The sequence below is a fragment of the Schistocerca piceifrons genome, chromosome 9 (genome assembly GCF_021461385.2).
Source record: "Schistocerca piceifrons isolate TAMUIC-IGC-003096 chromosome 9, iqSchPice1.1, whole genome shotgun sequence".
Lineage (NCBI taxonomy): Eukaryota > Metazoa > Arthropoda > Insecta > Orthoptera > Acrididae > Schistocerca > Schistocerca piceifrons.
Window position 1 is genome coordinate 174,192,444 of NC_060146.1, and position 13,006 is coordinate 174,205,449.

The 13,006-nt window shown below is 39.7% G+C and overlaps 1 protein-coding gene across 3 annotated transcripts in view; it reads left to right on the forward strand.

The window, feature by feature from the left end:
* The window catches only part of LOC124717019 (interference hedgehog-like), a 597,210-nt gene extending 585,423 nt beyond the window's left edge, over positions 1-11,787 (forward strand). For 2 of the 3 annotated variants that reach the window (XM_047243672.1, XM_047243673.1), the window contains exon 15: positions 11,562-11,787. In XM_047243672.1, coding sequence (XP_047099628.1) covers positions 11,562-11,747 — 186 coding nt within the window. In that variant the 3' untranslated portion in view covers positions 11,748-11,787. The remainder of the gene's footprint in view (positions 1-11,561) is intronic. The other variant, XM_047243674.1, reaches the window with a different exon arrangement.
* The last annotated feature ends 1,219 nt before the right edge of the window (positions 11,788-13,006 follow it).

Sequence of the window (13,006 nt, forward strand, 5' to 3'; positions counted from 1 at the left end):
AAGTTTGTGATGATGCAATAGCAGTGATGTGGAGCACAAGGCATAAGATAGTTATCCACTAAGTACAATGAATGAAGGCTAGCCAATTGAGTCCCAAGATTGCACCTGGTGAGATTAAAGTTCCTTCCTATGTCGACAGTGGTCAGTAGTGTACTCCAGATGCGGGATCGCAGGGTGGTTGGTGTAAGGCCTGGAGTGAACAACCAATGTAGACTGTGCTTGTTGTCAGTGGTAGCAATGCCATACATCAGTGAGAGGAGGGGCCTGCTGTGGCAACATTCTGACTTTCTGGTACAGACAAGTCAGTGTTGTCTCCGTCCTGACTTGTATCGTTATGCCCACCTAGAACTGTTGCAGCTGTTCTTCGGTGATGCAGCACGGGCAGGCCAATGAGTCGGCAACCTGTAGGTACATTTTATCTAGCCATCAGACCGCATGTCCAGTTACAATGTCCTTGTCCACTAGGAAATTGCAACTGACCATCTAGCTCTGAGAGACTGGTGGCCTTGACACCGCATCCCTTCTCCCCCTCTGAGGAGAAGATGGGCAACCACTGTGATTGTAGGTATCTGGCAAAGTCGACTGTTGCACTGAGACCCGGGACCCCGAAAGGTGGTGGACCAGCGGTGCAAAGCAGTCCCTATTGGCAGTGGAGTGGTCAGCGGGTGCTGGCTGCTGTGGAGCCAGAAGGTTTGGAAATGAGGACAGAGAATTGTAAAGGATGGCCAAAGCGACAGGCGAGGAACGGTGTGAATGAAAGGAAGAAGCGAGCAGTAAAGCACGAGTGGTACCCCGGAGGGCAGAGAGGGACACTGAGACCGAGCAGCAAACAGGATGGGAAGAAGCATGACGGGTGTGGGAGCCTGAGCGTGAGCACCTGGGCTGTGCCAGCGAGGAGGGAAGCAGGGAGCAGAAGGTAAAAACAAAGTGCTAGGGTCGACTCAGTGGACAACGTATGAAAAGACGGTGAGGGCTGAGCCTGTAGGGCAGTGATGAATCTAGCATGTTGTTATAGGGCACCCAAACATGTTAAGGGCTCTGAGTGCCCTGCCGTCCACACAAAGAGAGGTGTCCATAGCCGCAGTGGTGCGGCAAGTACAATGACAGAGGCACTTTCGGGTCCACCGTGGTTTAACACTTCTACTCAATTATTATCTACTCACCGGTAAGGTAATCCTCAAAACTTCGAAGACAGATGAACTGACTTATCAAAAGTGCATGTCATCTGATGTTATCTAGAATCATAAGTAGAAGGTTAAAACGAAATTTTTCTCCACATAACTTAAATATTCATAGATTGCCTGGATCTTCATGAAGTGTGTAGTTTACAGTGAAAGTGATCAGTTCCAGTTTTTAAACATTTATTCTTCCATTCGTAACAGCTGATCAAATTCATCATGACACATTGCAAAGAGGCTGAGTTGTACAGTATGTCTTCGTAAAACAACTGACTGGTTCACAAATCAAGAAACATACTTTTTCGCAACTTTAAATCTTAGTGAAATAATATTCAAGTAACTAACACAGGTTACACTTTGAGATATCAGCTCAAACTGCCCGTCCCAGCAGCCTCGTTGCTTCTCTATTTATATATTCTAAATAATGGATGGTCACTTGGACCATTATTACTTAATAATGACAACATATTTTTAATCATATTTACAATTAAAAGTTCCAAAGCTAAGATGTTCTGATTACACAGAATAATATGTCTAAAATTACAGAATTGAATAATATGTGAAATTTATAATGTAAAAATGTTTTCGAATGTGAAAATTCCATCTAAATATGAGTACAATAATGAACTTCACAAAATTAATTAATACATGCTAATTACATGACGACTCACATTTCTAACAATAATTGACGCTAAGAGGGTAAAACGAAACAGGTTTTGATTGACAGAATTTGTAACAGATGCCTAGAATTTTATAATTAGGCATATATCTGGTTACAACAATATGAGTTTAATTAATAAAGTCATTAAGACGGAATGTTCTTTACAGCTTTCATCCTAAATTTATGTTTTACAATATGTGCCTTCATTTGCAAGCGACAGAATAACTTCTTGAATGAGTAAACTACATTCGTAAAAGTCCAATTATTTGAATAATTACAGTTGGTGATTAACACCATATATTTTATTCCTACCATTTTCACTAATTCAAGTCTTTCCCATTACTACAATGAATGCCACAGTTTGTTAAAATACATCATCGTTTGTTTTATTTTGTAATAGTGTCTGCTAATTAGTCTCCAATTTAGTGTCATTTTTATGAAATTCACGAATCACCACAATGCCAATCATTTTAAAGTGAGGTATTATACTGCGCGATGTCAGGGAATCAAAGTTTTCATTAAGTCTTTGTATATTAGGTATATTACAGTGGGAAGGCAGAATCTGGGAGGGACGAATGTGGCAGATGATCTGTCTGATGATCACAAAGGGGACCTTGGTGTGTCATTTGCTTTTGTAACCATTGCCAACTTTCTTGGTTTCGGCTGCATGTGTGTCGGTGTAAGTGTGTGTGTGTGTGTGTGTGAGGATTTTTTTTATCTATTTTCTTAGGAGAGGAATGGGATTTGTGATCATCTTATACAGGATGCTGCAGAACTAAGCAAGCAGTTTTGAGTGATAACTGCTCTGGCGTTGGGGGGGGGGAGCATTTGCACATGGTCTCCCTCTGTTCCATCCATGGCCCCATTACAGTATGGCTGACATGGTTTGGACCGGAGCTCATTGGGGCTTTGCCATGTGTGCGTGTTTTGAAAACAGCCGGGCTGTGATCGTGAAGCAAAGAGCTTTTTGGTGATGGTTCAACATTCTGCATAACAGTGCCATTCCTAATGCAAACAAAATTCAACCCTTAGGTTGGCAGTTGGAAAAAACTGATAGCACACTAAGAATGGGCAATGCAAATCACACACGACACCAGATAGTTTGTAGCTGGTGAGAGCAACACTTGAGCAATTGCCATTACTTTCTGCTTGAAGGCATGCTGTCGCATTGGGGATTTCAGATCACAATTTGGGGAGGATTTTGCATTTTGATTTGAATTTACATCCCTTCACAATAAAGATGCTTCAAGAATTGAGTGCAGCAGATTACACCAACTGCTGAAATCTGTGTGAACAAATGCTTGCACAGATCCCTCCAGAGACAACTTTCTTCAGCAGTGATGAGGCACACTTTCATCTCAGTGGGACCGTGAATAAACAAATTTTTCAGTACTGAGCTGAAAATAACCTTAAAATTATTCATGAAAGACAACTAAATTCCCCTAAATTGACATTTTTGTACACTGTATCACAATTTGGCATGATAGGCTTGTACTTCTTTGATGAGGAAGTTGTGACCATAACTGTGCATTTCACACATTATGGTTCAGCGTTCTAAAATTTTCTGTAGCCAAGAATGAAGAGCTCATTGAAGAAGAGGGAATAGGGGACTTGTTCTTCCAACAGGATGAAGCTACAGCTCACACAGCCCAAAATTCATTCAATGTTTTGAAGGAAATGTTTCCATGATGTCTTGCCTCTTTGAGGGGTGATTGTTCCTGATCTATATTAACGACATAGCCATCTTAGATTGTTTGCAGATGATGCTGTCATTTACCATCTTGTAAAGTCATCAGATGATCAAAATGACTTGCAGAATGATTTAGATAAGATATCTGTGTGGTGCGAAAAGTGGCAATTGACCCTGAATAAAGAAAAGTGCAAAGTTATTCACATGATTACTAAAAGAAATCAGCTAAATTTCGATTACGCGATAAGTCACACAGATCTGAGGGCTGTAAATCCAACTAAATACTTAGGGATTACAATTACAAATACCCTAAATTGGAATGATCACATAGATAATATTGTGGTTAGAGCAAACCAAAGACTGCGGGTCATTGGTAGAACGCTTAGAAGGTGCAACAGGTCTACTAAAGAGACAGCTTACACTACCCCTGTCCACCCTATTCTGGAGCACTGCTGTGTGGTGTGGGATCCACATCAGGTGGGACTGACGAATGACACCGAAAAAGTACAAAGAGGGGCAACTCGTTTTGTATTATGGTGAAATAGGGGAGACAGTGTCACAGACATGATACATAAATTGGAGTGGCAATCACTAAAACAAAGGCATTTTTCATTGCGATGGGATCTTCTCATGAAATTTCAATCACCAGTTTTCTCCTCCGATTACGAAAACATTCTGTTGGCACCCACCTACGTAGCGAGAAATGATCATCACAATAAAATATGAGAAATCAGGGCTCGCACAGAAAAATTTAAGTGCTCGTTTTTCCCGTGTGCCGTTCGAGAGTGGAACGGTAGAGAGACAGCATGAAGGTGGTTCATTGAACCCTCTGCCAGGCACTTTATTGTGAATAGCAGAGTAATCACGTAGATGTAGATGTGGGGTGGCCTGCATGGTCACCAGATTTGAGCATTTGTGACTTCTTTCTTTGGGGATACCTAAAGCAAAAGGTGTTTAAACATCATCTTACACCCTACCAGAGCTAAGGGAGCAAACTATTGAAGAAGTGAACACCATATCTTGTGATATATTTAAATGAACTGTTGAGAATTTCAGAGATCTTTTCCAAAAGTGTAATCATCTTGAGGGCATTATTTTCAACACTGAATGAATATAAAATTGTATGAACTATTGGTTTTGAATTTAAAAATATTCTTTCTGTGTCTACCACAATTTCTTTTTTATAACTCCTCAAAAGCTTAATTGGTTCTTTCACACTTGGTATATCCAGTCAGTGTAATGAGTGACCATGTGGTGATATAGTAGTAAATTCTTTTCAGACTTTGTTTTGTATATGTGCTAATTTTAAAAGAAAATTATTGCACAATGGGACATCATAATGTCTCAGAATGCTGTAAGCAGACATCAGCAATCTGCAATTTTTTGCAACTAATATTTTACCCTTTTTGTAACCAGGAATTTTTTAGTTGTGTAGAATTATTGCTTGTGGTAGATATTCTCAATAAATATGAGCTAGGAAAGGGCCTGATTCTGCAGTGTCTTCAGTATAAAATCTCATTCTATCTTCACTTTTAATATTCTCAGTTCCTTTTCAGTACAAGGGGTGTTAATATCGATATCTCTCATTTGTAAATCAGTTTGGCAACCAAACATACAGATGCCAATGTAGCATATGCCAAATATACCCACATATTAATACTTCTTAAAATGAAGCATTTTGTCTGTTCCCTTCAGTTTCAACACCAGAGTAACCCACAAGAGATTGAACTGAAGGTATGTATCCTTTCTTTGCCTTTAAACATGATCAGAACTTCTTAGGATTTTCTGATAAGTCTTCCTCATGGTCTGACTGCAGAAACTGTAGGATTACATAAGCCATAGCCCTTTTGATGGATGCACCAGTTGGTGTTGCATTTTCTCTATCAGTTTGGCTATAATCTTTTTCACAATGAGCAACTTCTTCTGAATTATACTATTAAATGAAGGTGACTTTCGCCATATTTTATTACTTTACATTGTATTTATTGATCCAGACTCCAACTCGTACGTTTCTTTCAACTTTAATGACAACTGTCCTGTATTTTTCAGGTCTGAGTGAAATGTTCTTACTTCATCTTAAGCAAAGCTTGGGACCCAGCACTCACAGAGCACAGAATGCAATGTGGGGGAGGGGGAGGCACAAATCTAGTGGTAGTGCCTCACCAACTGAGCAACCAGAGCTGACATACTATGTATGTCAAGCAGCAATAACTCTTTTCCAGAAGTGTTGTTATATTGTGTAATGTGTGGAGTATCAAACATTACTGTCCGATTGTTGAGACAAAAATTATTATTTGACTTTTGCAAACATAAGCTGTTTTTACTTTGCAGGTGATTTATTTGGAATGAAAACCCCATATGTATCATCAGTAGTCAATATTCAGTTTGATAGTGTTAGAAAAAGATAACTTGAATACTTACTTGATTGGTGAAAGATTATGTCCAGGGTTGATCATTGTAAATAATAGCCTGACAAAATTTTGATGCAACTTTTAATTTATTCTTTACAGATGTGTCAGAAATACTCACAAACCTTTTACAGTCATTGTGGCTGTCTGATATTCAAGATTACTTTGAATAAGACACGATGTATAGGCCTACTACTAAACAAATCTAATACTACTTTGTCATTTCTCTATAAGAAAATTGCTGCACTTAAGGCTCTGTATATGCCATGCACATAACATAGAATGTGTATATGTTCCACTAATGCTTTACAGAGAATAAATTATAGTAAAATTCAAATTACAAGTGATCTCAAAGCAAACATTCAGTAGTCCAATTCAAATCCAGTCAAAATATGAAATGTACCACAATTTTCAAATTATTGAGTCGTCATGATGTTTCTTTGTACTGCATGGCATAATCGGTATTCAAATGAGCATAACAAATCGTTTTTCCCATTAAAAGCGATGTCATAGACAAAAGCATTAAATGAATGAAGCACATCATAGAAATTAATCATTAAATAATCACTAAAAAAATCATCAGCCATCAGTATAGCATAAATCTTAATATAAACCATAAAATATCAAAGATTAAAAGTTAATTCGGTAAATAAAGCTTACATTAAATTTTCTGATTTACCCTTGCAGAGAAATTCGTGCACATCACTGTTGTTCCTCTTATCACACTTTAATCGATGTGGTGGTTTTTTTAACTTTTTTTTTTAATTCAGTCTGTGGAAGCTTCTTCACCAGTTCCATACACATTATCCTAGTTGTACATTTTATAGTTAGTTTTTCACTTAAATCCACTGTGAAATTAAAACAGTGAACTACTTCCACATATTGCTATTATTCTTTCCCTTATTGTAACTGACAAGTCAAAATTACAAATTTACTGATCAGGAGCGCCCATTTCACACAAAATTACATAATGTACCACATTATCACAAGGTTCTTTTGAATCATTTTAAACTGATTCCAAAATTTGTTCTGATACTTTGCCCACCAATCAAGATACAATTCTTTAAAAAAATTAGACAATTTTTCCCACACAGATTCTTTCCATACAATAGATTATGAATGGCTATCTATACTTAATGTTGAAACATTGTCTACTTTTGACAATACAGATACAATACGTTCACTTTCCTCTGATGAATACTCATCTTTAAAGACAATAAAACATTTTGTCGCATAATCAGTGTTCTGTACTTCATTCAAAACATCACCTTCTACATAACCATCATATAAAATAATTACATCATCACCAGTCTTAGCTACATCATGTATATAAACATTTTCAACATTGGTAGAGCCCATGCAGGACACAGTGGCCAGAGTGCAGTGACCAATTTTTGTCCAAAGCACTGGGTGAGTTCATTTGTTTGCTCAGAAGGGGAGGTCATATTGTTTACGCACATTCAGCCAATCAGCCAGTTGGTGATGTGCTGCATTGACACATTTGAGCTGCACACCCTTCAGTCTTCCTCAAATGATTTTACAGAAAATATTCAGTAAAAAAATTTACTTTTAGTTATTGCGATATTTCCATTTAAGTGGGGCGATGCACAGAGTTTGAAAAAGTTTATAATGAAAAATAGGGGTCATTATGATTTTGTGGAGTACGTGCAGAATGTTTTTAGACCCATTCTTTTGCTGTTCTTGCAATGGGATAGTGATGTGTTCCAACAGTGTAATGCTCACGTGCATATTGTCCGTAGAACTCGTCCTGCTCTGCAAGATCTGTGGCAGCTTCCCTGGCCAACACATTCTCCAGTCTTGTCTCCAGTTGAGTACATTGCGGATATGATGGGATGAGAAGTGACTTGTATGACTCTCCAGCCAACAACTCTTACTGAACTACACGAAAAGGACAGTATTTGCCATCTGTGTGATGGAATGAATGCCAGAGTCAGTGCCTACATTGCTAACCCCGGAGGCTACACTAGAGACTAATATGAATGCTTCAGCTTGGGTTTGGTACCTGGTACCTAAGAACCATTTTTGCTAATGTCCTTAAATGTAATCATTTCATGTACTTCATAAACACTGTTGGACCAAGGAGTATTGAGTGACTTGGAAACCTGTAGATAGGTCATCATCATCATCATCATCATCATTTAAGACTGATTATGCCTTTCAGCGTTCGGTCTGGAGCATAGTCCCCTTTATAAAATTCCTCCATGATCCCCTATTCCGTGCTAACATTGGTGCCTCTTCTGATGTTAAGCCTATTACTTCAAAATCGTTCTTAACCGAATCCAGGTACCTTCTCCTTGGTCTGCCCCGACTCCTCCTACCCTCTACTGCTGAACCCATGAGTCTCTTGGGTAACCTTGCTTCTCCCATGCGTGTAACATGACCCCACCATCTAAGCCTGTTCGCCCTGACTGCTACATCTATAGAGTTCACTCCCAGTTTTTCTTTGATTTCCTCATTGTGGACACCCTCCTACCATTGTTCCCATCTACTAGTACCTGCAATCATCCTAGCTACTTTCATATCCGTAACCTCAACCTTATTGATAAGGTAACCTGAATCCACCCAGCTTTCACTCCCATACAACAAAGTTGGTCGAAAGACTGAACGGTGCACAGATAACTTAGTCTTGGTACTGACTTCCTTCTTGCAGAAGAGAGTAGATCGTAGCTGAGCACTCACTGCATTAGCTTTGCTACACTTCGCTTCCAGTTCTTTCACTATGTTGCCATCCTGTGAGAATATGCATCCTAAGTACTTGAAACTCTCCACCTGTTCTAACTTTGTTCCTCCTATTTGGCACTCAATCCGTTTATATCTCTTTCCCACTGACATTACTTTCGTTTTGGAGATGCTAATCTTCATACCATAGTCCTTACATTTCTGATCTAGCTCTGAAATATTACTTTGCAAACTTTCAATCGAATCTGCCATCACAACTAAGTCATCCGCATATGCAAGACTGCTTATTTTGTGTTCACACATCTTAATCTCACCCAGCCAGTCTATTGTTTTCAACATATGATCCATATATAATATGAACAACAGTGGAGACAGGTTGCAGCCTTGTCTTACCCCTGAAACTACTCTGAACCATGAACTCAATTTACCGTCAACTCTAACTGCTGCCTGACTATCCATGTAAAGACCTTTAATTGCTTGCAAAAGTTTGCCTCCTATTCCATAATCTCATAGAATAGACAATAACTTCCTCCTAGGAACCCGGTCATATGCCTTTTCTAGATCTATAAAGCATAGATACAGTTCCCTGTTCCATTCATAACACTTCTCCATTATTTGCCGTAAGCTAAAGATCTGGTCCTGACAACCTCTAAGAGGCCTAAACCCACACTGATTTTCATCCAATTGGTTCTCAACTAATACTCGCACTTTCCTTTCAACAATACCTGAGAAGATTTTACCCACAACGCTGATTAAAGAGATACCTCTGTAGTTGTTACAATCTTTTCTGTTTCCATGTTTAAAGATTGGTGTGATTACTGCTTTTGTCCAGTCTGATGGAACCAGTCCCGACTCCCTGGCCATTTCAATTATCCTGTGTAGCCATTTAAGACCTGACATTCCACTGTATTTGATGAGTTCCGACTTAATTTCATCCACCCCAGCTGCTTTATTGCACTGCAATCTATTGACCATTTTCACCACTTCCTCAAATGTGATCCTATTTCCATCCTCATTCCTATCCCATTGTACATCGAAATCTGAAACATTACTGATTGTATTTTCACCTACATTGAGCAACTCTTCAAAATATTCCCTCCATAAGCTCCAAGGAATCCACAGGATTCACAAGCAGTTTTCCTGACCTGTCCAAAATACTTCTCATTTCCTTCTTGCCTCCCTTTCGAAGACTGCTAATTACACTCCAGAATGGTTTTCCAGCAGCTTGACCCAAAGTCTCCAACCTGTTTCCAAAGTCTTCCCAAGATTTCTTCTTGGATGCTGCAATTATCTGTTTGGCTTTGTTTCTTTCTTCAACATAACTTTCTCTGTCTACCTGAGTTCTAGTATGTAGCCATTTTTGATACGCCTTCTTTTTCCTTTTACAGGCTGCCTTGACTGTGTCGTTCCACCAAGCTGTTTGCTTCATCCTACCCTTACACACTATTGTTCCAAGACATTCTTTAGCCACTTCTAGTACTGTGTCCCTGTACCTTGTCCATTCCTTTTCCAATGACTACATTCAACTAACTGGTACCTTTCTGAGATCATTGTTATGTACTTGTGCCTGATTTCCTTATCCTGAAGTTTCTCCACTCTTATCCTCCTACATATGGACCTGACCTCCTGCACTTTCGGTCTCACAATACCAATTTCGCTGCAGATTAAATAATCATCAGTGTCATCAAAGAATCCCCTGAATACATGTTGTCCCTCGCAGCCTTCCTGAATTCCTGATCTGTTATTATATAGTCAATGACAGATCTGGTTCCCCTGCCTTCCCAAGTATACCGGTGAATGTTCTTATGTTTAAAAAGGGAGTTTGTGATTACTAAGCCCATACTGGCACAGAAATCCAAGAGTTGTTTCCCGTTCCTGTTGGCCTCCATATCCTCTCCAAATTTACCCATAACCATTTCATACCCTTCTGTTCGATTTCCAATCCTGGCATTAAAATCACCCATGAGCAGAACACTGTCCTTGTCCTTTACTCTAACAACTACATCACTGAGTGCATCATAAAAACTATCCATCTTATCTTGATCTGTCCCTTCACAATGCGAATATACTGACACAATTCTAATTTTCTTGCTAGACACTGTCAAATCTATCCACATCAGTCGTTCGTTTACATACCTTATTGCAACTACTCTGGGTTCCATTTCTTTCCTGATGTAAAGCCCTACACCCCACTGTGCTATTCCTGCTTTGACTCCTCACAGGTAGACCTTGTATTCTCCCACTTCCTCTTCTTTCTCACACCTTACCCGAATGTCACTAACAGCTGAAACATCCAGCCCCATCTTACTTGCAGCCTCTGCCAGCTCTACCTTCTTCCCAGAGTAGCCCCCATTGATATTAAAAGCTCCCCATCTCATTACCATTTGTTTGCCGAGTTGTATCTTAGGAGTCCCTGGTTTGTCAGTTAGAGGTGGGACTCCGTCACCTCCAAAGGTCCGAGGCATTTTGCTCTGATTGTTGCCAGCATCATATTTAAAGTACCGGGGAAGCAGGTTGCTAGCCTTACTTGCCCCGAGTCCCATTGAATTTTACCCCTAACGGTTGATGGACTAACCGGTGGATTTGGTAGTCTTTGCCATATGAGCACAAAGGTGACCACAACTCAGAATATGTCCGAGATGCTCAGCCTTATTCCAGAGTAACTGGTATCTCGACTGTCGGGACCACTTACTTGGCCACTCATACGTTGCCCGTGGTTCATGAACTAGGACATGACTATAGGAACCCACACCATGAACCATGTAGATAGGTGTACAGATTTTTTCTTCTGGCAGTGTATTATTGAAAAAAAAAACTGAAATTACCAGTTGCAGGATCAAAAAATATGGGTGTATTGGGTTCTTCATTAAACATATGAATCATTAGTACATTATAGGATGTTTAAAATGGTTACATTTCAACAGGATGAGAGCCTGATGGAGGCAGCGCGCAGCCAGAACAACAACTGCGAGGGCGTGGACCCGGCCACGGGGGCGTCGGTCCCTGCCGGCTCCACGGAGCTCGCCTGCTGGCGGCAGCAGCAACAGCAGCAGCCACAAGCACCGATCCCGTACTCGTCCTCGAATCTTCCCCCAGAAAACTACGTGTGAGCACCCGAAGCTGTCATCACATTTATAGCAAAAAAAAAAAAAAAAAAAAAAAAAAAAACACTTTTAGATGCCAATAGTGAGACTGCTGCAGTACCATCATTTCAGAAAGTGCTGTAAGAAAAAAAAGTACCTGCGATACCTTGTGATGCAGTATGGTGCAGATCACTTGAATGTGTCATGTCTGTGGCTTTCCGTCTGTGCACCGTGGATGTACACTTATCACCAGACATGTGGTGTATCCGTAAGAAATGAAGACTATGAATACAGTGCATTGCTCCTTTAGTAGCTTCTATTTTGGTAAAATAGTTAACAGCCGTAACTCCGTCCTGAAACTAATCTCTTCCTACTGCAGTAACATGGCCAGTGCCATGGGCTGGAAGGTGCTTGTGATTTGTGAAGGACACCTTTTTCTGGTGCTACACCTATCAGACTTCAACTTTCAGCTTATTTACTCGAGAAGAGAGACTGAACCCATGCCCACAGATCCAGTTTGTGGGCAGCGTACAAATGTCTTGTGTTCTTTACTAAACTGGAATGTGTACAATTAATTTCATTGTGTAACTCTTTTATCATGAAATGTTCTTAGCTTGTGCCTGGTATCCCCTTGGAGCAATAGGTAGGTACACAGTCATATGAGGTAGAGATTGTGGGGAGGGGGGACTTCCTTTCCAAATTTCACTATTTAAAGATATCACACTTTCTTGCTTCAAACAGTTATTAAATTGAGACTTCCTCATGATTCCCTATCTTATCCAGTGGGGGTTGGGGTGGGGAGGCAGTAAGGAAGAGTATACAGAGGAATCAAGCAGTCAAATTCTATCTCCAGTGATTTTTTTGCGTCCACAAATCATGAATTACTGATCAAAGAACCCAAAAGAAGTAAAGACAAAGAGAAAAGAAAAATGTTTGTTGAATGCACAATTCAGAAATTAGAAGTAGTTGTGAGAGGGGTCAATCTAAAAGTATAGATATGTTTATTCAAGACAATGAAAGAGAAATTAATTTACAACATATTTTGGTAGCTTAGCTATTTTTCTATGTACCACTATTCGAATTTAAACATTCGTTGTAGTGCTACACAAGCTTTATGCACACTCAGTTGCTGTTAAATTGCTGAATGTCTCATTAGCATCCTCTTTCAATTTACTGTTATTTCCATAGTGCTTCTTGCAAAAAAAGAATACTTCGATTTCAGGGAAACGTGGTAATCACTTGGGGCCAAGTCTGGCCTATAAGGAGAATGTCCAAAAACTTCGCAC